Source organism: Zeus faber (assembly GCF_960531495.2).
Source record: "Zeus faber genome assembly, chromosome: 16".
Lineage (NCBI taxonomy): Eukaryota > Metazoa > Chordata > Actinopteri > Zeiformes > Zeidae > Zeus > Zeus faber.
In genome coordinates this window covers 13,673,521-13,699,861 of record NC_137202.1, presented here as the reverse complement: position 1 = coordinate 13,699,861, position 26,341 = coordinate 13,673,521, and the positions used below count along the sequence as shown (strand labels likewise).

The 26,341-nt window shown below is 42.3% G+C and overlaps 1 protein-coding gene across 1 annotated transcript in view; it reads left to right on the top strand.

Annotated features, from left to right (window-relative positions):
• slc30a6 (solute carrier family 30 member 6) overlaps window positions 1-26,341 on the top strand; it is a gene marked incomplete at its 5' end in the record, with an annotated part of 60,312 nt that overhangs the window by 12,312 nt on the left and 21,659 nt on the right. The window contains 5 exons of the mRNA XM_080016838.1: window positions 4,708-4,792; window positions 18,609-18,651; window positions 20,092-20,157; window positions 21,548-21,628; window positions 23,613-23,648. Of these exons, the coding sequence (XP_079872964.1) occupies window positions 4,708-4,792; window positions 18,609-18,651; window positions 20,092-20,157; window positions 21,548-21,628; window positions 23,613-23,648 (311 nt within the window). The remainder of the gene's footprint in view (window positions 1-4,707; window positions 4,793-18,608; window positions 18,652-20,091; window positions 20,158-21,547; window positions 21,629-23,612; window positions 23,649-26,341) is intronic.

The window sequence follows — 26,341 nt, the reverse complement described above, 5'->3', positions numbered from 1 at the left end:
TTACATAAGACATAGTATTTAGTGACCCACTAATGTTATTTGGCGGTGATTGTAATTTTCCAAGAAATACTGTCTTGACCTTTTCTAGTCAAAGTCCTCTCATTAAACATATTAAAGTATGCTCATTATTAACTTGGGGTTATAATATAGTTGTCATCAGTTTCAATACATTATGATTTTTTCCATATAGATAATGCCACCAGTCGAACTGCACCCTCGGGTGATGTCAAACCCCTAGCTCTGTCACTATCACTAGACATTTCGATCAGAACATTAAGAGAAGGACTAGAGAGTGCTGCAGGGATGACATATTTTTGTAGGCCACCCAGGAAGTTAGCATCGCCCTGGTTCCCTCGACCAAAAGCCAATACAATTTTTCCTTTGGATTATTGCAGAAAATAAGGTCCGTGGACAACAAAAGTTCCTGATACTAAAATACTATAATCTTCAGAAAATGAACACCACATTTATAGCCCCTTTCCCACATGGACCTGTAACATTGCTGTATAAAAAATATCTGGCAAAGGCAGTAGGTAGTCATTCCCACATTGGCCTCCTTTACGGAAAAGTTAGGTTTGGAGTCTGTTCCCACATAGATGACTGTTACGGATACATTACTGTGGGAGTCTGCCCACAGGTAGTTGTTTAGGGAGGGAGACAGTGTCTTTCTGGTGGTGGTTTGCCAACATGGGAAGAGGTTTTTTTTTTATCATGAAGTTGAACAGAAATGCTCGCTGGCCACAAGTATAAATAATAAAGGATAATGAGTTTGGCTGCAGGAGGAATGGCGTTCCGATCTGTCTCCTGGTCGGCTCTCGAGCCCTGTATGTGGATCCCCTCTGCAAGACTGACAAACATTACATTAAGAAAGCTCCCTTCCTCCGAGTCGGCCGAATCAGCGCCCACACGGCACTGACTAGAGGTAGCTGGGTGGTCGCCAGAAAGGGAGCTATGATGCCGTCTGCAGCCGCTGCTTAACCACGCCCCTTGGTCTGCCACAATTACAGAATGCTTGTGCAAGAGGCGTCTAATATCACGCGAGACTAGGCAACACAATACATTTTTAGACCAGCACTTCGCGCCTCGTCTCCCCGCCTCACGGACTCTTTCCTCCGCTGATTGAGAGGGGACAGATCCCTCATCCCCGTACACAATAACCCGAATCCAATGTTATTAAATCAGTGTGATCATTTTCAACCTGTCCTACACTCTCTGCCTCCCGAGAAGGAACGTTGTCTGCCCGTTCTACCTCTCCGGTCTGCTCTCTCCCTCCAGCTCCATGCTGCAGTGCAGCTGGCGGACGAGTGAATCGCTTGTGTCTGATGTCCCTGCACCGCACCCCTAATTATAAAACACGGCTAAGGTCTAAATGGCATTTTTCAAGAAGAAATATAATAAAATGTAAGAATATATCACCCGGCACTCCAGTGGCTCATGCTGTTCAGAGAACCAGAGGGACAAGTCACACGGTGGCTGGAAAAGCTGCAGGCATATGACTTCAGGGTGGTACACAGGGCCGGGACATATCAAATGCAGATGCCCTCTCCCAGCACCCCTGCACCGAACAGGACTCTCGCTACTGTGAGAAAAGGGAAGTTTGAGAGAGGGAACTCTGTATGGATAAGAGATGCGCCGTAGAGGGTTGTCCGAACCGGCAGCTAGTCCCTTGCTCCAGGTGGTTGATGCAGAAAAAGTTCCTTGCTTTAATTGTTTAACAGAATAAATGGCAAGCAAAGATATAGTTGTCTTTTTTATTTATTTATAATTTTTTTATTTTTTTTTGCTGATCCGAAAAATTATCTGATGTTACTCAAAACTGTGATACAATCCGAACCATGAGTTTTTTATGATTCTTGACTAATCCAACAATCCGTTGACAGATATAACTTTGCTTTCCATTTATTTTGTAGAACACAAAAAAGGTACTTTTGCCCATGGCCTTAAATGAAAACCATCCGAGATTCGATTTAAACAATTTTCTTTCTCAAATGGTCAAATCAAGTGGACATATTGTCAAATATATCATTTTATTGAATCTGAGTGCACTTCTTCTTTCAATTATAACACGCACAAGCTGCGCTCCAGCTGAGTTCCGGCTCCTGCGGCCCGGGCTTCAGTTGCAATTGATCCGCGGTTCACATGCGTGCCAAACTGCGGGGGGTAATCCCTACAGATGAACTACGTTCCGTTACACCACTAACATATATACGATAGTCATTTCTCTATAGTCTTACGATATATATATTGTCCTACCGCACAGCCCTTATCTAGTTAGACTAGATAATATTTTCGGATGACATGAAAGATCTACGGCTGTTTTGACCCAAATGTGCGCCCATGCTGTGTGCCTTGACACAGCATGGCTCTAATGAACATAACACAGCGCAGCCGGCCATGTCCAAAGCAGCACTGTGTGCTTCCCAGGCTGAAGCCCGTCACTGGGCTAAGCTACTTTGGGCTGCCAGCCGCCCATCTGCCAGAAACAGTAAAGATTAGACAAAGAGGAACGGAGAGGAGACAAGAGAGACTGGAGCAACATCCCTTGATCCCCACAGTGTCAACCAAACTCAAGCAAGCATGTTAAAACTGTAAAAACCTTTAAATTTAAGCACTAAACCTTCCATGACGTAGTCTCAATGAGAAAGGAAGCCAATATTGAATAAACACATAATGTTTAAATCAGAGAGAAAGCCAGCCACGTCAACTCGGTTGTGGTTGTTTTAAAGTCTGGTTTGATGGCACATCGATTTCACATAAATTCTGGTCCAGACCTCCTACTGGGATGGGACCCCTGCGTCAGGACATTGGTTTATTTTGTGATCACATTTTTGATCACTTTTTTAGGACTCAAACTATTAACTAAACTTTTCAGTTTTCTGATTCATGCACGGGGTTTACTTGCGCGATAAAATATCTAAACCACCTGCACTTGAACAGACATGGCATGAGCAGATGTCACAGACATTCAGATAGCTTGGAATGTTCAACCCATTAAACCTTTTTTACTGAGCAAAGACATACGTCCATATCAGAGTTCAGAGTTCAAGTTTTTACATGATACATCACTAAACTGATTATTGGCTTGGTAACTTCCCTTTATTATATGATGTGAGATTGAGATATAAGACTGATCAAATTTAGTGTAATACAGAAGTTAAATATTTCAATTCATTTGAGAGAGTATGAAATATATGTATTTTTAAACCCAGTTCATGTTAATTCCGTCCGACACCAATTAATTTATGCGAGCATAGGGTCAAAATTACATTTGAAAAGATCGCAACCAAGTCAGAATATTATGAGAGAGAAATGCAGGCAGCTTTTTTTTGTTTGTTTGTTTTTTGTCTGTGTGTTTGGCTTGTTTTAACGAGGCAGCATCACCGGAGATGGAAAACACAGTCAGTGATCCATTATATAATAGGGCTGTTATATTCTGAGAGGAGAAGACTTGTGCCCTGTAGATGGAGAGTCCTCACTGTTTTGATGGAGGAGAACAGCCTGAGGGGGGCTGATGTATCCTCACCAGCGTTGGGGCTTTTCCAGAGGTACGGCGCGCAAATTAAACAAAACAAATGCTGTGAACCAAGCTGACATTTCCATTTAGTCGGGGAATTTACCAATACTCCACGCCTTACGACCTGCTCCTCGATCCCGGGTTATGTCGTCAAACTGACCTTTCTCTCCGCCATGCTCTTAATGTCCGCAGAGCTTCGCATGATTCACGCGGCTCACAAAGATGACCCACATTCGCGTGCCGCAGACTGATGGCGCTGCGCGCACTTGGATGATGTCAGCCATGCACACTGCGAGGGGTCTTGTTTACTACGGAGGCGTATGACGGAGCCACTGTATGTTGCGTCACCATACTGTCGGTCTGGTGTCGCATGTAACCTCAATACTTGGGCTTGTTGCTGTGCGCCAGACGGCCAGCAGGGGGCATCAGTGTGTCACCTTTCCACCGGCCTGCTCTCCCTCCGGCTTCGTGGCTGTGTGTGTGAGTGTGAGTGTGAGGGGGGTTGACAACGTTTCAGGCAGATTGCTGTCTCTCTGTTTGCACACAAGGACATGCAGACATGAGCGCGCACAAACACACGTGCACACGCGTGTGGTCTCCCATGGCTGTCACTGGCTAGTGCTGTCAGCCCTGTCATAACACCGTCCACCACAGTAATTGTAGAATTCACAGCACTCGCTGCTCCCAAACACAGCATATGACTGCAACGCGAAGTGACAGGCAAGGGCACACACATACACACACGCACACACACACACACACACCATCACGTTCTCATTCTTGTTTTCGCGCTCTTGTTCTGTCTTCCTCTACCCTTTCAGCCCAGCGACTCCCATTCTCTCCCTTTCTGTGTCTCTGAACATGTAGACTTGGATCTTGTCGTTTTATTTCCCCACATTATTACATCCCGAGTATAAACAGAAGCGATCAAGTGTTTGTTCTTCCTCCCAACCCTGGTGTGTCGAAGGATCAGATAATTACCACAGAGAACGTTGTGCCAGCTTCAAATGAGACTTATATCAGAACTGACGCCAATGGCGACTGGAGAATGGAATAATCTACAAGCCAACTAGATGTTTAAAAATGTTAATGTTGAAACGGTTTTCTTTGCGGCAAGTCATGGATCTTGGACCGGAATATATTTCCTAACCTTCTAACCTTTATTTGTTTTCTCTTTTTTTATTTTTTTACAGTCATGGAGGATCTTGCTATTCGGGGCGTTGAACCTGTTGTGTACCGGCTGTTTGCTGATGTGGTGCAGCTCCACTAATAGTATGGGTCAGTATGCAAGCATACAAACACACACTTACACACACAGCAGGTGTGTACAAACACCAGACGAGATGGACACGAGAACACACACACACACACACATATGCATACACATGCACACATCCACATACACAGACATCAGAGCTGACATCCTCAGATGTACTCAAACACAGAAAGTGTTTGGGAGAGAGAGAGAGACACACACACGTGTGTGTGTGTGTGTGTGTGTGTGTGTGTGTGTGTGTGTGTGTGTGTGTGTGTGTGTGTGTGTGTGTGTGTGTGTGTGTGTGTGTGTGTGTGTGTGTGTGTGTGTGTGTGTGTGTGTGTGTGTGTGTGTGTGTGTGTGTGTGTGCGCGCGCGCGCGCATTTGCATTTGCATTGCATTGGCTGTGTGTGCAGAGAAGCAGCACTTAAAGCCATTTCTCTGCCTCAGTTCAGCTGTCCACTGGCCTTTCACTGCTTGACCTGATGGGTTTATATTATGGACCCTAAAAGCCACACGCACACACTGATGAATAGATACACATATAAGGTTGTACACATCCCAGTGCCGGCAAAACGTCATGCAGGTATTCACTCAAAAATTTACACCAATACTGTGTGGGTGTGAGTGTGTGTGTGGTAGGACTTGGTGTAAGGTTTTTAAATCCCTTGACCAAACTGAGATATTATGACTTGAAACAGGGGAAATGTCACAGCAAGAACCACCAACACAGTCAATGCTCGCTCACTTTATGCATTAGTTCCCCATGGTTTGTTTTAGGGGTGGAAGGTCTAAATGGTATAGAAAGTACACCATAGGAATTTGCCTTACGGTATGGATTTTGACTATACCGTGCTGACTGGTAGAGCCCTCGCAGATCTAAAGCAGGGTTAATGTTTATCTCAATTTTTCTATACATATCGATCCTTTCAATATAAATTTTCCACACAATCCATTTACCGGTAGCGGCTGTGCTTTCTCTCTCTCTTCTCTGTGACAGCGGGTCACACACACCCCGCTGCAGCGCCCACGTAGCCCCGCCTTCTCTCTTTCTCATAGTACGCTGCGGGGAACGGAACACGCTGTCTCCGTGTCAGGGGTCTACGTGCAGGGCTGTGTGCTTTCGTCGCAAAGTGCGGATTTGTGGCCTGCGGTAAAGTTATTTTCCGGCTCCGTAACATGTGCTCCGGCTCCATCGCTAGCTTCTAGCCTTCCAGCCCAGAGGGAACAATAGGAAACTCATGACAAAGCTAATGCTATCTCGCTAACCCTCTAGTTTAACTGAAACATTCACTCGGAATTGTTTTATTTTTTTAAATTATTGTAATGCCTTTAAAATTTGAACTTTTATAAAATTTATTGAATTGCGATGATCAATAATCACGGAGAACCGCAAAAAGTTAGAAGCATTTATATAACATTTTTTTAGAAAAAAACGAGTGTACCGTGATATATATCGTAACCGTCCGTGCTTCAAATGACACCGTGATCTCAATTGTAGGCCGCCCTGCCCTAGTGTGTGTGTGTATGTGTGTGGACTGGTGCATGTTTGTCAGTCAGTAAATATCAGGCTTTTTTTTCCCCCCTCTTCATATCAACTGTGTTGTCCTCACGAGAAAAGTGTGAATCCTCCAGGGTTTATGTTAAACATCCGACATCCAGTAACAGTTCAGGTTGGAGAATGAATCATTAGAAGGTCCTCGCATGCATTATAGAGTCTGAAACGCGTGCCACCGTCAGCACATTCCACCGAGAGGTGCCCATTAGCGTCTGCCAAAATAGTCATGTATGCATGAGAAGGCACTGTTTGACGGAAAATGTGTGAGAAGAAGTAATGCATTAGTGTTTAAAAGAAGAGTTATGGAGGTTTTTGTACCGTCAAACCCTTTCAGCGAGTCCGTCCTCAAACTGCTCTGTCTGCACCAGCTTCTGGCTCTGTATTTGAGCATGTTTTTAATGGAGCCAGCACAGGAGCATTTTGATTCTCATATTTATTTTTGGAGGTGTTTATGTCGGGCCGTCTATGAACCTCTACGGTCCACAGGGTTTCAGGGTTTCCCCCAGTAAGCATTTTTTTCTGCGGGAAATGACCCAGGGTGGCGGTGCCCCTGTTACGCACAGTGCTTTTTTTTTTTTTTTTTTTTTTTTTTTTTTTTTTTGTTTCGTTCAATCAAAGGCAGTTCAGTAAAATACAATACACCTGAAAGAAATAGATCATTAAATCCAGGGCAATTTCTTTTATTATTCGTTATTTTTTATTTTTTGTTGGAATAAAAATTGATCGTTGCTATTTTAAAGATTTCTTTGTGAATTCACCCCATTTGCCCTTCATTTCTTTTCATATACTTTTCACATGTTAACAAATAACTGACAGTTTGTATGAGCTGGATGTTATGGCTCTCAATCAAAAGTCAGAAGGCGAATCGCACCATTTTCAGGGAGGAGGAAAGCGGCGCGCTCCCAACCATAATGTTAAGTGAAGGTGCGTGTTGTCCTTTCGGAGCACCAGAGGGCGGAGATTTCAGTCGGCAGCTTGGTCATGGCACCGAAATCTGCGTTGCGATTCGGATCGTAACGGAACCGGTGCCATAGTGGTATCGGGTTTGGGTCCCCAACCCAAACAGGATGTTTAAAACATCTCGCGCATGATCATGTTTTGATTCAGAGTGTGCACGGAGAGGAGAGGCTCTTCACAGATGGGTCCATCGTCAGAGAGAGAATCAATGTGAGAATCAATGTGCTGCGCTACAATGAAATAAGATTCTACCCATTTAAAAAAAAAAAAAATTATAATTGGAAATCGATATGTGGCGGTCAGTGTTGATATTTTGATTAAAAAGAACAAAAAAACAACCCTATACAGTATATACATTTAAAAAAAGACATGTAGCTGCTTAGGCCCGGGGGCGGGTCAACCCTTGGCTGGACCGGGCCGCTGGGCTTGCAATACACTGGGGGAAGCGCTGGGTCAATTTTCATCCAGAAACCACTGCTACACCCACCTCTGCAAAACTGTATGTGGTCATCTAACGAGAGGTATAAATCCCCTCTAATGCTGTATTTTGCTGTATCATTTGTATCATACCCTTACTGATCGGCCAATTAAAACTTGTGTGCTTCCTCTTTAAAGGAAACACGTGACCCGGTCGCCGGTTCACGGTTTGTCAAAATATGTAGGTATGAAATGCCAGCTGAAACTACAGAAAAAATAAATAAAATCATATATATATATATATATATATATATATATATATATATATATATATATATATATATATATATATTATTGTAATTTAATGACGGAACTCTATCAATACAAAACAATAGCGTACATTTTTGGGGTATTTTAACTACATCCCTCGGATTGGACCAGATGATACGACCTGTGGTTCTGTGACCCCTCCCTCTCCTCTCACTCAACATCCACTGATACGCAGCGCTGAGCGCAGAGGTACTTTATTATCCTTTGAGGTGTAACGCTGCATTGTGAGGGCAAATGGGAAATGGGAGAGTTTATAATAAAGCACAAAAATGTGACCGTAGTGTTAATATAGAAAACATGAGATCCACTGATCGGTCGGCCATGACCGGAATTTGTCGGTTTTCACCGGCCGATCAGTGTCGATATATTACCAAAGTATATTTACCAATTCTGAGCCGGTCAAAATTTACAGCCTGATACTGTGTACTGGTAAAGGTGCTCCGATACTCAGACCCGATACCAATGTAATGTCACGTAGTTGTGTAGTTGATGCTCAAAAAAGAGAAAGTTGAGTTGGCCATTTTTTTTTTTGTTTATTTTTTTGTAATGATTGCAATGTATTTGCAAACTATCATATAGATATATCAATTTATTTTTGCCCTTAAAGTTTCAGGGACTTTCATTTGAAGTTTGAACTGGACATTTCCATGTTGGTTATATGTTGTGTTATACTAAAACTCAGTGAGAGTTACAGGTTGAATTATACTGAAACTTGGTGACAGTCCCATTCTATTTTATTGGAACTCGGCGACAGTTTCATGTTCTATTATTGTTCCATAGTGAATAATGAACAATAATTAACAGTGTCAAAATCAGAAATCTCACTATTGTGGTAACTAAAAATTGCAGCTGTAGTCCACATGTGCAGCTGTCCAATCATGAGAGTGTGATCAGATCACAGGATGTATTTGTCATCGACGTACAGCAGATCGGAAATCAGAATCTGCAGGTCAGCCTTAAAAAAACAATGGGAAATAGAAATCCGCCAAGAAAATTGCAATTGGCACATCTTTAGTTGCTAAACATTTTCGGTAACTTTACAAGATGATTAATTTCAAGGGGTATATCTTAATGAGATGAATTTCTATACTACACAGGGACTCCTCGCTTAACAACCTACCTGTTTAACGACCGTTGGGACTTACGACCAGCTCTCTGACCAGTGTGTATTTTGCGCTTTCCCCTGAAATGTTTATATATATATATATTTCATATTACTATATGTTATTTTAGACCATACCACCCAGCACTCATTATCATGATAATAATTTATCGTCTGTGATCTTGTCCCAACAAATAAAAACCTAGAGTGTGAACTCTCATGTCATTTGATCCTGAAAGAAATTGCTGTGATGCGAAGAACCGGTCAAAATCTAACCATGGATATCTAATTTGGTCAAATACTGCAACATAAGACACATTTTTTTTTATTTTTTTTTGTTTAGCTCGGGTGGCGTCAGGTACGTTACAGACAGGAAGTGGATGGGGAGGTATTGAACCAGGGAGGGAAGGCGATACCAGCGTCGATACAGGGCCCCGGTGAAGTCAACAGCCTGGGAAAGCGGTCCAGTCTGAATCCCCTCTGGCCGGCTTTCTCTCCTTACCGTCAGATTTCTCCAGCAGAACTCCGCCAAGGCTGTGGCGATATCACATTCTCCCTATCGACGATGGTATCCTGTTCACAAAAACAAGATACGATATTATTGTTTGCAGCGTGTCTGGATCTATGCGTTTTTCCGCAGCAGCAGACGACTTGCATGGCAGTATTTTCAGCCGCGCTGGAATTGTGATTTGTCATGGAACAGTTCTATGCCGTTGAAAGTGCCGTTCACTCTTCAAGAGTGCTTAGTAGGCTGCAGTATAAACAGCTTGCATTGCTGCCGTTGTTTGAACTAGTCATCATCGGTGTGGGAAAAACAACGTATTTTGTGGAAATAGTTTAGTTTGACATTTTGGCTCATCTAGTTCAAAACCGATTACGCAGTTTTTTTTTTTTTGTTGCAGTATCTATAATATCTGCGTGTTAAAATTGAACATGTACACATAATTCAAAAAAAGTTTGTCCGTGTGTCCGGGTAAATGAGCTCTCTTCCATGGCCCTGGCTGTACATACTGCTTAGTGTTTGTCTTCCACTTCATTAGACGCATCGCACAAACACACTCGCAGCCCCTCCCAGGCTGCTGCAGCTGAGCGGAGTGCCCTCCCCGTGCATGTAATTAGTGCTACGCTATCAAAACAAGCAACATTTGCTAGTCTGTGTCTGCATGTTCTGACGGCGCTTCCACATTGCATGTGAATTTCAAATCCAAGCAACCCAAACCACCCTAGGCGAGCCGCGTAGAGAATTTATCGTGACCATTAAACACACCGCGCGACTGTTCCTCCACACCATGTCAATTAAACGGCGCGTGTGCCTTTACCGCGGCAATGCGCGCGCGGTGTTTCTTTTGTGACCTCTGTGCTGGTCTGCATATGTGTGCTGTGTTATGGCGCTTGTTGTTTCCGTGTGCGTATTCTGTGCGCGCACCCTGTGACCCGTGCAGCTGATTCACTAGAGCGAGAGATGATTGAGGGGGAAAATGGAGGGAGAGAGAGAGATGGGTATGTTTAAGTTTGAGTAGCAGTGTTAGAAGTGTGTCTTATTTGTTATGGATTTGTTGTTGGATCCCAGGAAACAAGCATCATCCAGTAAAAGGGGACCTAATATCCCTGTTTTGACACAAATTAATATAGGTCTCTGAGGTCCCCCAAAACATGTTTTAGAAATTCCAGACAGATTATATATTCTGGACTTTCTAACATGCCTCTAAATCCATCCTGTTCCCGAAGCTGTTGAAGAGAGTGTGGGAGGAGCTACCCTCCTCAGGCCCTGAGTTCTATGAGCCAATGGGGTTTGAGCTTCATTTCCGGGTTCCATCGTATTTACTCCATAAACTTTCACTGATTTCAACTTAACAGTCCACCAAAATGTGTTTCGGAGCAAATGTGAGGCTAGAAATAAGCATTCCAGTTGCTGAATCTTCACTCATAGATCTACAAGTACTCATTTAAAAGCTTGTTCCAACTTTGGTTGCTGTGCTTCAAGCTCGCGGGAGACAAGGACACCACAACCAGACAATAAGAACACACTCTTTTTACTGGTTTTGTTTGGAGAAAATAACAGAGGTTCTTGTGCTGTAGCCTAAAGTCTATCTACCGCATACTTTTTTATTTATTTTTTTTAAGAAACACAGCAGAATCATTTTTTAAGTACTGTCTGCAGTATCTTTATGGACAGTGTTTTTTTTATTCCTCTTTCTTTTAAAAGATCCAGTCCAGTACACAGGGTCACCAAACCAATGAAATTAAAATTAAATTAATTGGATACCTTTTTTTTTTTTTTTATGTTGTCTGTGTCCAAGCAGAATATTCTTTTTCAGAAGATATCTTTCGTCAGTCGAAGATAAAACAAACCCAAGAAGGGCAGCCCTGCTTAGTGACGAGAAGCTCAGGACATAAAGTGTAACCTGCCCCCGTTATCTCCCCCTCACAGAGCTGCACAATAACTCAAACAAAGGCCCATATGTACATATGTGCACAAATACAAATACAGAGCACTCCAATTGGGCTCTTGTCTTCTGCTTTAAGGACACACACACACACACACACACACACACACACACACACACACACACACACACACACACACACACACACACTCTGTGCATTGTGATACTATACGTTATTGCAGCAGTTAACCATTGTTTGAACCGTGAAGCTGCTGGGTTCATTAGACCGTGTGTGTGTGTGTGTGTCTGTCTGTGTGTGTCTCTGTCTGTCTGTCTGTCTGGTTTCCAGCCCACTGGTTGTCCATGTCCAGTATAGATATATTATGCACCACTATCTCAGCTCGAACAAGTGGAACAGATACTTCTTATCTGTACAATAAGGTTGTCCCTTTCATCATCATTTCAATTAATTGTTGAAGTAAGACCGTGAAGACTTATATTTAACTAAATCGCTTCACTTCTTCACTCAGGCTGTTTGATGTGTCTGGGACGCAGTGAATACCTTTTGAAAAGTGCTCCATTAAGTTAGAATTATTCAAATTTATGAAGACACTCTTTCAATTGGGACCATTGGCAATTAAGGACGATGCAAAAGGGGAATCAAAAGTATTTGTTTATTGAAATGATGCTCAAGGTTAGCTGGTTTCTGTTCATGTTCAGAGCTCGTTGTGTAGCTTGTTGTTGTTGTTTGGTGTTTCGAAATGTTTGATTAACCGGAGCCAACAGCTGTTGATGGTTGTTTGTACAGCGTTTTAGCAGATGCCTGAAAAGTGTGTGTGTGTGTGTGTGTGTGTGTGTGTGTGTGTGTGTGTGTGTGTGTGTGTGTGTGTGTGTGTGTGTGTGTGTGTGTGTGTGTGTGTGTGTGTGTGTGTGTGTGTGTGTGGCCGGTCTTCCTGTATCAAATTGTGCAGAGAATCACTGGATCAGCTTACAGGTTTTTACAGAGCGAGACATCAGCTCTCTGTCCCTGCTGACCCAACACACGCACACAAGTTAGAATTTGGCCTCAAGACACCTCTCACTCTGTCTCTCTCCGGTCTCCTCTGAGCTCCGATGGACCTCCTGACTGTCCTCTCCTGTGCGCGTGTGTGGTAGAACTGAAAGCAGACCTCGACAATTTTGCCCCGACCAGCTGTGGCAAAATGAATCAATACCATTCAGATCCACCCAAGTCATCCAAAATTACGATTAAATTCCAATTTAACTGCAGTTAATTGATCCATTCCTTTAGACAACATTCCTACACTGTTGGCCTTCAGAAAATCTACAAATCAATGCTCTAACTCATTTGTTCTCATTGCTGTGTGCTCTAACAGTCGGTTTGGGACAAAATCAATCCACAGCGAGTTTCCTGGCAACTACCTTTGTGTTAGAAGGAGTAATCGCTATGGGCTAACGGTTGGTCCTGGCATGCCAGCTCTGAGTCAATACTCAATAATCTCAGAGAAACCAGGGTGACTGTCTGAACTGTCCTCTGCCGTCCCGCCGTCCTTCTCTTCCTCTTTGTGCGTGTGCGTGTGTGCCTGCGTGCGCATGTGTTTGTTTGCCGATGGAGATTTAGATAGTCAATCGATGAGGAACGTGAAAGAGAAATGTGCTTCGCGTCGAGAAAGAAAAGGAGAGAGTGAGAGAGCATTTCTGCGTGTGTGTGTCTGTGTACTTGTGCATTCTCTAACTGTGCTGAGTGGATATCTGTTTGTTTGTTTGTTAATCTGGCGATGTTTGAGTCTGCATATGTGAGTGTGTGTGCGTGTGTGCTGTCCCTAGGCTCTCTGTGTTCCTATGTGTCAGAACACAGCTGGTGAAGTAGTGAGCCCCAGAGGACACACACTCACGTGCTTGTTTGTCTGTGTGTGTGTGTGTGCGCGCGCCCGTGTGTACGTGTGTTTGTCCTCCGTGATTAGCTCCTCTGTCTTCCTTAAACAGCCACCGCACCGAAACAGCCACGTACGTGCACGTGGACATAGATCTGCAGTCATGGAATCCATCTCCTTAAAGAGAAAGCTGAAGATGAATGAGTTAGGGCCGCTGATGGGAAATACTGAAAATATACTGCGCTACAGCACCAATATACCACCTTCCCAACATACGGCAGCGCTCTAAAGTAGAGCACACTGATGACCTCAAGTCCATTATTGTTTACACAGTTGGGCGACATGGGAAAATTTAACGTTGCATATTCATTAGGGACTTTTTGGACAAGACCTCCAGATTCAATTTCGATACAAACAATATTGATGAGATGGCTCACAAGTGATTCTATTATTTTTATTGATATAATAACATTTTATGCATATTGAGAATTGTTATCAACCTCAGTATATATCATCTGATCTGCATTCCAAAAATATTGAGAATATAAGTAAATATTCAATATTTCAAATTGCATAACTTCCAAACAAAGTCTCTCAATATTACTTTTTTTTTTTTTTTTTTTAAATATCCTTTTTCCCCAGTTGTTTTCTATTTGGGCTATCGGGAAGGGATGGAACTCCAGTGACAACTTGTCAGGCTGGCCACACGTCTTGAGCCGTAGTTTTACAAACCTAAAGCTTCTCCAGCCGCCATAACATTTTTGTTGCACGGCTATTGATGAAATTATGGTACTATTGATTAGTTTGTTATAGATATGTAGATACATAGATATGCATCCTGATCCATTGAGATTTTTATAAAAAAAAAAAAATCACTCTGATAAGTTTGAATTCCAACAGCCCTTTGCAAAAATTTACGCAAGCACGTTCATGGGTGCCACATGTGGCTAAAAGGGCACTAGCAGATTATTGATTAGTGCCTGGGGTGTGGGGCTTTAGCATGGTTTAACATATCAGCAGCAGCTGGTTGCGATTCCCCAGCGAAGCGCTTTTAGCCGCTCTGATAAATGAACAAACGTTGGTACAAGGCTTCTCAAATGGACACAAGCTGGTGGACGGTCTGAGGTCAGAGAGAGCTACTCTGTTACATAGGTACCACCTTGATTGATATATATGCATGCACACACACGTACGGAGAAGGAACGTATGAAAAATACGCCCCCCAGTATCAGAACTTGATATCATTAGTTAATTTGGATTAATTAAAGGAAAGGATTGATTTGCACAGCCGTAATTTGTGATGTTTGTATATCATATATTATATTGTTGACAATGAGTATGGGTATGTTAATTCTGTGTTTGTTAGTGAGTGTGTTGTATCTTTATGTGGATACAGGGCAGAGTGATAATCCATATTATTGTGTTTGACTGTTATCGTATCAACATGAAATCAAGATGTTTTATTTTTTATTATTTCCTAATTCTGAGTTAGTTTGTCTTGCCTTATATTTCCACATGTTGAAGCTGAAATGGATTCTTCGATGAGATTTTGAATTGGCAGCTTGATGTGACGCAGTGTTATTATACGATGAATATCGTGACGATTTGTTTTGTATCGTGACAAAACGTGTTTTCGCATCGATCAGCCAGGGTGTGTGCGTCCGTCGGTCTGTCCAGTCCACTCTCATCTTTCTTCCTCTGTGGTGGTCAGCAGTGTCAGGAACCCCACCCCTCCTCCCCCTCAACTTCGATCCACTTCCTTCGGTGGTCTCTTGTTTCTCCTCAGCCAGCTGCTTTCTGCTGGTGTGTGTGTGTGTGTGTGTGTGTGTGTGTGTGTGTGTGTGTGTGTGTGTGTGTGTGTGTGTGTGTGTGTGTGTGTGTGTGTGTGTGTGTGTGTGTGTGTGTGTGTGTGTGTGTCACAGCGACAGTTGGAGCCGTTCGATAGAAGCTTTTGAGTTTACATCTCCAGCATAAAGAGCTGAACCAAGCTGCCAAGTCAACCGACTCCTAACACAACCACTGGAGGGATGGTTTGTGTTTCCTAGAAATGCATTTTCCTAATTTTTTTCATGCCATGGTGCTTGTCATTTTTGCCGACGTGTTAAAACAAAAATCTCTTCTTAATCAGTGTGTGTGTGTGCGCATGTGTGTGTGCTCGTCGGGTCTGGATTTGTTGTTCATCTGGTTTTAAGTGTGCGTCTGTCATATTAAAGGGTGGCAGACAGAAACAGCCAATCAGATGTTGGCGCTGCAGACGGCATTAAATATTTACCCTCTGGCTCACATTACTCCTCTCTCATCCCTCTGGCCACCATCCTATCCCTCCACCTTCTTCTCTCCTCATCCCTCCCTCGATCCTCCCCCCCCCCCCTCTTCCTTCACGCCTGCTTTCCTCAGTTTCTCTTCTCTTTCCTTCACCCTTCTCCTCCGCTTTTCTTCCACCCCTACAGTTCTCAATCCCTGTCCCACCTCCATTCTATCGATCAGTTATAGCCCCTTTCCTTACATGGAATCCGTAATGTTGCTGGATAGAAAATATCTTGCAAAGGCAGTGGGTAGTCCTTCCCACATTGGCCTCCTTTACAGAACATTTTCCCGGAAAATTCTACTCTGTCGAGAGTCGGGAAATTTACGGAACATCTAAACCAGCTCCTTTCCCCACTACGCCAATACAGAACATTTCCAGTAGATTTACAGCTTGGGAAAGGGGCTGATGAAAACAAACAGGTTTTTAATCCTGTGAATTGTTAGACTCTTTTTATGTGTGTGGATGAGCGTCATATGTGTTGCTCATTGTCAACAAGGGCACTGGCTGACCATTCACCCCAAACATCGATGTTCAGAAAAATGATCTTGTATCATGTAATATGCTTTCTGAAACAAATTAACAAAATTGGTAATTGTATCGTGCATTTCAATGTAAATAATATTAATCCAAATGAGATTTCAAGTTAGATCACTACTTTTCATATCTCAAAAAGACAAGCTTTTTCTTTTTGTTTGTTTTTTAGCTCTTCACGCTCAAAAACACACTACAATGCGGATCCATTAACAGATAACCTACTTCGCTGCTGCCTCAGTAAATCAGACATTTATAAAATTTTACCTGTGCGTAATTCATACACCTTTATCTAGCTCTGTGTGTTTGTAAGTTGACCATTTAGGGAACGGGGGTGTCGGTAAATTATCTCTTATTTCAGTTCAAGTATTGATTTACAGATTTATTGATTTTATCTGCTTCAACACCAGTTTATAATGTAAGGGTTTGACAATGGTGTTTAAATAATTTTGGGAATCAAAATTCCCTAGCCCGATCTGAGTCACTGCGTTAACTGTACCTCTGTCTCTCTCTACCAGTTCCGCGTGTCCATCTGTCTCTCCTCCTTCTTATTCTCTCACTGTCTCTCACTCCATTTGTCTGTCTCTTTCTCTCAGTCCATCCGTCTGTCAGCCTAGCGCCCTCCCTCTGTTCCTTCCTGTATGTCTCTCTGCCTCAGTCGCTGCGTCTGTCATTCACAGACCATCTGTCTGCCCGACTCTTAATCAGTCAGTGTGTCTGTGTTTTTGCCAAGCCCAATTTATACTTTACCGTTAACTCCACATATGTTGTACGGATATACATGTACCATTTGCATGTGCACAAGACAACAGTATTTAGTTTGCCCAAACAAAACTGATAAAGGCGGGTTTTTTTTATTTTATTTTTTCTAACAAGGCCAAGGTACTGAGTTACTTAGTAATGAGGGTGTTTGTCCCCTCCGAATTGTTCTGTGTGCCGCTTATCTGCTTCCATATTTCAGTACATTTCTTAGAGATCCTACATTGTTGGTTTCATTAGCATTACGGTAACGTGCAGGACCGCCAATTCATTCTGTTTCGAGGTGTGCATGTCAGCCTGCCGTTTACCCAGAAACCCCTGCAGTACCTTCTCAATGGAGCTTATTTAGGTCTTCAGGATTACAGTGGCAGGTTGGCCAACATGGAGCAGGCTGTGGAGAAACACTGTGTTCCTCTGAGCACAAAGCTGTGTTAATCCGCTGTCCTCAACTCAGACTCATTACACTAAGCCACTTCACTGCCAGAGAGATAGACACACGGGCTGTGAGACAGGCTGGTTGTGAGACAGGTACAGGCTGGGTCTGAGACAGGAGGGTATCAAGGCAGATACATTTGGACAGTTCACTACAAATGTATTGTTGATTTTAGTTTTTCTTCAAGAAACTAAAGCTGCTTTCAATCTAATCATTTGAACCAGACTTTACCCGGACTTTAACCAGCCAGCACCCTAGTACAAAGTCCAGGTAATGTCCCATTGAGCGGTATGTGTGAACAGACCAGGTAATTGTCCGGATCATTCACAGCGAGCAAGTGGGCATGTCACATGTTGATGACGTCTCGATCATGCAGCAGTTATTTACCTTTGTACGGATCTTCATGCACAGAGCATAGCTGCGGATACGTCCAAATGTACGAAGTATCAATGCAAAATAATAGCTCAACTACTGATGTCTGTAGCCTCGTACGCCATCTTGGGTGTGCTGTAGAACTCTGAAGCATCGTTGCATCACGTCCGGCCTCCTGCAAGCTCTACCAAGGCTCTGCCCCTCATCTAAACCAAACAGATTATTTCCAGGTAGTGTGAAAGAATCTGACATGGACAATAACCGTTTTTCTTTTGCTACATCTATGAAAGGGTTACTCCGGAAAATGTCTGGATAATCAGATCCGGACATTGTCTGGAGTGCATGTGTAAAAGCAGCTCATGATGACCTATCCTGTGATTATATACAATTTTTAAAGTCTAAATAAATAAGATGAATACGAACATAAATATGACTATATTATGTAAATCTCCCTATGATTAATAGTGATTATCAGCCCCTAGTTGTTAGTGGGAGTGGTATACTCTGGCAGTGGGGGATCTCTCTTTTTGAGCACACATAAAGACATTTATTGGTGTCTGCATTGGAACTGTTCACAAGTACATTTTTGGTGTGTGATCCCAAGACCCGAGTCCAAGAGTGGATTTGGGTTGTACTGGACAACTCCCAGTGATGAATTATTCATTTCCAATATGAACTCCTGAGAAACTAAGAACTGTTAGTATTTAAATTCAAGATATCTTTACCGATAAAATATGTAAATCAATGTAGTATTGTGTCTGAATTTTGCTCTGATCCTTTATCTCTTTTTTTTTTTTTTTTTTTTTTTCAGCTTTAACTGCCTACACATACCTGACCATATTTGACCTGTTCAGGTGAGTGAACCGCTCAGCTGTTTTGATTTTAGAGCTGAAAGATGCAATTAACGATATTTAGGCAGTTTAGCCTGAACACGCAGTGGCGTTTTCAGGGTCCTCCAACAGAGACACGGGCACAGGTGTTGAAAACCCACCAGCTTTATTGTGGGGAGTGGGCAAGGTGGAACAAGCCCGGAGCAGATGGACAACTTGTTGTGTCATGGGCTCCTCTCCTGTGTTTAGGAATCGGGGTTTTACCTGTTGCAAAACAGGTAACCCACCCACTCTCCTCTATTTTGTGTGTGGGGTTGGGGATGTTACCTGTTGCTCGTTGATTACTCCAATGAGCAATGGGCGTATAGCCACACAGATCTTGGGCCCAATTACTTAGACCCAAGACATGTATGGCTGCTCAGACCACACCACAAATATGACATACTGTACATGACAAATTTGTAATTGGGACATTAAAAACTATGTCCAAAATCGTAACCAAACAACTTTTGTTTGATTTTTGGTTTTAGTCCTTGTGACTCATGTTACCACTTTCATTTTTTTTTCTGTTGCTGAATTCTCTGTGGGGTTTATTGAAGCATTTAATTATAGATTTTTTTAAAGTGTTTTATATTTAAAAAAAAAGTATATCTTCTATTCTGAATTATGAGAAGTATTCAAACTATCAAATTGGATTGACAACTTGGGAGTTTTCATCCTTGTTGGTACTTTTTTGGACACAACCTTACAGATCATAATTACTGAGAAAGGAACAAATTAAAGTTGCTTGAAGATCATAGTTTCAAGTTGATCGTTAGATAGATGGATACTTAATTCATCCCTGGAGGTGAAATTTCAGCTCCACGCAAAGCACTGGACATTGAGTCTCACGAGCAAGTGACACAAATTAAATGCATGCTGGCCAAACAAACAGTTTCTGATTTTGCAACATAACTTTAGACAGAACTCCGCAAACTGCAACTTCCGAGGTCTATTTCAACATTAGTCGTCAGATCGATGTGGTTTTATCTGGGCAGTAATCACCCGCTTCCTCCAGACTTGGTCCTACAAGCATGGCCTACTTTTCCAACACCCTCCTGCCATTCTCACACCCCCCGGTGCGGCGCTGCATCCGCTGTCTGTCAGTTCAGCTCATCTTGATACTCCATCCACGACTGAGGAATCGTGTTTGACAAGGCTGCGCACATCCATAAATAATGGATCAGCTTAATATTTTGTAATTTTTTGGTGAAAAAGACAATCTAAACATAATATATACTCTAAATAAAACTGGAGTTGACTCCGCTCATATTGTCATCTAGCTTTTCGTTTCTCTCTTTTCTTTTATCCTCCCTTCCTACCTCCAGCCTCTTTTTTTGTATTTTTTATTTTTTACTCTATTCTTCTTACCGGCAATTCCTCTGTTTTTTTTCTTCTCATACATCATTCCTTCTCTCCCTCTAGTTTGGTGACTGGTCTCATCAGTTACTGGGTTGCTATGAAGAAACCGAGTCAGCTCTACTCTTTTGGGTAAGTACTCCACCAGTTGTTACAGTCCAAAGCAGGATTGATATTTGAAGTATGAGAATTCTCACCAAGTAGAGCAGTCAACAGCTTTTAGCCTCCTGCAAAAATTGGAACTAATAGGCGGTAGGTTATAATCCAACCAGCTAGCCATATCCTTTTTTCCTTCTTCTTCTTTCTTCGTCATATTTTCATCAAATGGGACGGAAAGGTAATTATTTAGAATTATAATGGAAAAAAATATAGCATTGTTATTGTATAAATGTTTATGTAAATATAAATTTGTCATCATATTCATTGACAGGATTACAAAGTGTGTTTGTCAGCGAGGATTTTAGTGAATCCATTAAAATCGTGATGAAATTAACACTGGTCAACACATTATTACCACAATGTCACTAATATTCACACCACATTATATCATGGGTGAATACTCAGTTCTGGTTGGCTGTTGGGTTATTTTATTTTAAGAAAACTGCACAGTTGTTTTTTTTTTTATATACAGAAATTGGCGAACGCAAATTGTCTCAAAATCGATATACTACTTTTGCATCAGGTTGAACTCTAATGTTCAAAAAAATGTCTGTCACATCAGTGCGATACTTCATTGAATCGTTCCCAACTTTACTTGATAACTTTACCTTATTTTGGATTACTGATTTTGGATTGTTCGCACTGTGATATCCTTACTGTCTTGGCTTGACCCTCGCCTGAACTGTTTGTCGTATTTTGGAACGTGGACTTTGGCTTGGCTAGCACTCGGCTAGCGCTAGTTAGCCTGTAGCTTAGCATATTGCTAACTATGCCGGCATCCATGCCTACCTCCTCGGCCTGTGAGAACGGTTTGTGCCTGGTCGACAGACTCGGCGCTCTAGAGAAGACTGTCTTTAAAGACATCCGCAGCCTGCGTGAGGATGTGAAGAAAAAGGATGAACTGTTAGTGCGTCTGATCTCCATCGCCAGCACTCAGGCTAAGCACGTCTACGCCACTGCATGTCAGTGGTTTTAATGTTGTGGCTAGTGTATACGGTGTATATAAGGGCTGAAACATATCGAACAATTTACTTTCATGTGGGGAATTTAGACAGAGCATCTTCTATTATTTTTTTCTATAGTTCAGTGATAAAAGCAGCAAAATTCAGGGGGCAGGGATTGGGTAGAGCTTCAAAGGTCAGCGGTGAGGGGCATTTCCTGTGAAACAGAGCGTCGGACTTCCTGTTTTTTAGAGCTTGAAATCTCCGTGGCCATCGAGGCAACTGTGGACAGCCATTGAACAACAACCTCTGCAAAACCGGGCTGATATTCCCATCATGGTCAATTTGCACAGTGAGTTATTATATAGTTATTGTACCTTTTGAATATCCCTCTTCTACTTTCTCTCCCTCTCTCGCTCTAGGTTTGAGAGACTAGAAGTTTTAGCAGTGTTCGCCTCCACTGTTCTTATACAACTGGGGGCGCTGTTCATTCTGAAGGAGAGGTCTGTATCTCTCACACACACACACACACACACACACACACACACACACACACACACACACACACACACTATATACACTCTTTTTCAACACAATTTTTCAATGCCACATTACATGGTAAGGAAGATAAACCAGTAAATATGTCTAAAAAATATTTTCAACAGTGGGCTGAGCTTTACAAGCCATGCTCATTGTTCTTTGGATAACAGTGGTCAGTCATTCTTCTTTTCATTAGATTTTGTGAGCTTCATCTTTCAGTGGTATGGTATTATCAAGAAGTGAAGACATTGTCACATGCTGATATTTTATAAATTAGTAATGATATGACTTAACATTTGACATAGCTATGTCTTACTCTGAACTCTCATCTTGAGTTACCAGGAGAAGGGTGTGTATGCGTCCTCCTTTCTTTGTGAATTTACCGCAAGACAACCTCACACCAACCCTCAGGCAAAGAACTGCAAAAAGTGTGTGTGTGTGTGTGTGTGTGTGTGTGTGTGTGTGTGTGTGTGTGTGTGTGTGCGTGTGCGTGTGTGTGTGTCAAAGACTGGCACGTTGACAGGAAGGACCCGTCAGTAAGATTCCAATGGCCCTGAATCCGTGCACGCACACACGCATGCAGTCTCAACCTTTCACACCTCCCGTAATAACATCAAGGTTCGACGTTAACACATATCCGCTTGTCTGCGACAAGCAAACTTTATGATGGGGACAAGTGGAATGGTTTTCATTTCGATAAGTAATAAATAAATGTAATTAAAACATTATATATCAGGTGATGTATCAATTAATTTAAGTTTAGCTTGTCTTTGTTCAGGACATGTAGTCTGCAGTGTGTGCTGGCTATCCATGCACAGGGTTGAGTCGAGAACACAGTTGTCGTAGTTGAAATGTTGTAGCTAGACGGATATGATGCAGCAAACCGTTTGCTCGCTTCTCAGACCGACTCTGGCCTGCACATAATCTGTATCCGAATTCAGTAACTGAACTCTGTCCAGAATATCCTGTTGGGTTCATGGAGTACAAATACTTTCCTATTGCATTTTGCAACTTAGCCAACTGTCAGTTATCGTATTTAATCATAAAGATTTCATTGAATAATGAAATAATCCACTGACGAATCACTCGTGAAAATAATTCTTAGTTGTTCATACCTAGTCTGCTGTCAAATCATTTGGATGTGCAAGGCACTCAAACTCAGCACAGGTTTGCTCTGCAATATGTGCTATGTCAAATATTTCCAAAAATCCCAATTCTGTTGTTCTGGACATTTCATTTAAGGAGTAAACATTTTCGGGGGTTCTTAGGGGCGAAGAGAGAGATTGAAAGGGGTTTTGTGTGGACCACTTTGGGAGGACCACAAGTTGATCTTCACCTGCATTAAAGTAGAAGTCTTGAAGATTTCCATTTTGTTGTTTTGGGGGCACCTTTGGTGAAAAGTGGTAATTGCAGGTGTGTGGCGGAGTGAGTGTGGTGTGCGAATGCACCCAGTTCTTAATACTCAAGGGTACTCAACACACAAATGCAAGGGCTTTCATCAGTGGGCCATTGTCTCAAATCATCTTTGTGTTACCTCATTCAGCGATAGTGACTGAACAGACATTTATTTAAATTAAAATACTCAAAATTGGCACTTCTTGACCATCTTTGAGGGGAAGAGTTCATTTTTTTCTCTTCAAAACTATTCATTATCTTTTCCAGTACTAGTACTAGTTGGGAAAGCTCTTTAGGCAATACAAGTAGTACTTAAAATGCAACTCCTCACCAGGTCAAAGGTCACCAAATGTAATTTCAACCTGTATGTGTAAACGAATGTGCATGCATGTATGTTGATGGGATCTCCCGTTTTTCCATTTTGTCTGTTCACTCCTTTTCTACTCTGATTCACTTCTTTGCTTCTCGTGTCTGGCATAAACACCCACACATACAGATACACACACACACGGGCATCTGAATATATTATGAACTGTTTTTCCTCTCTTTTAGTGTGGAGCGCTTTATGGAGCAGCCTGAAGTGCATACGTAAGTATGCAAGCATGAACACACTCAAACTCTCGCTCTCTATCTCGCACGCACGCACGCACGCACGCACACACACACACACGTATGTCTAAACCATAAATATTTGCATGGACAAACATCCACATGAAAGACACAAACATATACATACACTAGAGACGCACACACGCACTCAACAGCATTCCCTGATCACAATCTAAAATGATCACAGACACAACATTATATTCTCCAATCCCCATCTGTCCACACACACACACACACACACACACACACACACACACACACACACACACACACACACACACACACACACACACAGACAGACACACACACACAATAGATTTGTCTTTATTCTCTCGAGCAGTGTTGTTAAACCACACACAGACACAGTGACAGCTGCTGTCGGAACACAGCATTCCAAACATCTGGGTCTTAGTCGGCCAGTCAGCCAGAGACAGACCGACCGACAGAGCGTCAGTGAGTTTGACAGACAGGCAGACAGACTGATCAGGTGTCCATATGAACAGTGAAAGAGGTGTTCCTCGCTGCAATCATTCTTCCTGTACTGGCTATTTGTTTAAAATTACACTGCCCAAATACTTTATTGAACAGTTATTGAATAGATGTTTCAATCATTTTAACATTTTCAAAATGTATTAGTGTAAAAATCATTTGGATGGGGAGGAGTGGTGGCATTTTACGCAACTGAATGCTTCCATTCACATGAGGCATATAGATGAAAAAAAAAAGATATCGAATTAAGTACTTTATTGGTATCGGCATCACGTTAACGGTACTGGTATTTGTACTGGTACTGGCATTTTTTAAACAATACCCCGCCCTAGCTCTGGGGTGTATGTCGACATAATATAGATATCACAAGAAATTAGAAATCGGCTGGTAATTTTGGTAATCTTAATATTGTGATGTAATTTAATGTTTTCTTTAAGGCTGCACAGGTCTCAACATATAACTTTTAAAAGTGGTTGCCAGGCTGGTATCGGGCATCAGCTTTTGGTTGTCGAAACTGAAAATATGTTTAGTCACCTTATATTTTGCGTAATTAAGATACGATGCAGTTTCAAGTCAGCTTAATAATGAAAATATGACATAAAACATTTTTTAAAAGCTCTGTGTCAGTAACCAAACAAAGTGCTTTGTAGTTAGTGTTCTATCTGATACTTTGCAGAATTTGAATCTTCAGTGGGGAAGAAACACAAGCCAAGACAGACGAGCTGTGATAACACTAACTCCTCTGGTCTGACTTGGCCTGATCACACTTAGCGTGTGTCTCTGTCTCTCTCTTACACCCACATGTACAGTATATGCTCACCACAGATAATAAGAATCTCAACCGTCTTGTTTGTCCCCTCGTTGTTAACAATGGTAAATTCAAATTTTCATCTTTCCATTTAAAAGTAGCTCTCCACCAGATGAGGTCTGAGCCATGCCTATCGTTGATGCTGTCAGTCAACAAAGATAAGAACTGGTTATTGTATTGTAACGGCTATGTTGACAAATTTACTTTTATTGTATTATAGTTCGTTTTGTAAGTACATCATATAGTTTCACTTACTTTTTTTTTATATCCGTCTAGTTTTAACTAAAACAATTTTCACACCTATTTTTCGTTTTTTGTTTAGTTTACTGTACAGGGATGCAAACACATGTATGGTGAAAATTCGACGTGTAAAAAGTGATATTCGCCAAAAAGGGAGTTGTTTGTATCCCTGACTGTAATAACCTTGCTCTACTGCCGTCTACGAGTGCCTGTGCACACGTGAGCAAACGCACCACTGCACGTGCAGCGTTCTGGTTCTGACTGTATCAATATTTAAATTTCACCAATGCAAAAGTTTATTTATTTTGGGGTGTACGTTTTGCGGTTTGCTGTCCCTATTTTGTCTTTGCCAAAGGGGGCAACCAGAGGACACAAAATGGTTGCCAAATGACTCATTCTGGTTGCCAGGGGCAACCATTATTGTCGAGCCCTGCTGCATTCCAGTAAAGTAAAGCAATTTTCTGAACTTCATAGACTGTTCTAGCTGTTCTGATCATTGTGTATTAACTTCCAGTCAGACAGACTCATTGGTGGTCAGTCAGCAGGAGTCAGTCCAAGCCGTCTGTCAGACAGACACTCAGACATCCAGGGTGTTTATCTGCCCTCCACTCCAGCAGGACTACAGGATTGTTTTGGTGCTGGCAAATCAGTTTGGCAGACTGCCCTCTCCAGCGCTCACTCGCTCTCTCTCTCTCTCTGTCTGTCTGTAAACCAAAACATAGCTGGACCCTCAGCAGAACTCTGTGGTCCACCCTGTCTGTCGTTCAGACGGTCGATCTTTCTCTCTTGTCTGTTTTTCTATCCATCTGTCTCCATTTATACGTCAGTCTTTGTCTGTCTGTCCCCCACCTTCTCTTCGTCTCTCTCTCGCTCTGATTGGATGAGGATGTGGGTTATGTTGGAATACAGGTGTCTGACAGTGGGACCCCCTCGAGCTACAGCTTCTCACCGAGACAAAGGGGAAAAACTGCAAGAGACGCAGAGACAGACAAATGGAGACAAAGTGGAACACACACATACTTTTTAATCAGTTCTTGGAGAACATCCAGTTAAGGCCTCTCAGAGCCTCCGCCTGATTGTTTATAACACTTAAAGGACTTGCCTGCATTGGTAGAGTCCCTTAAAGGGATTGCGG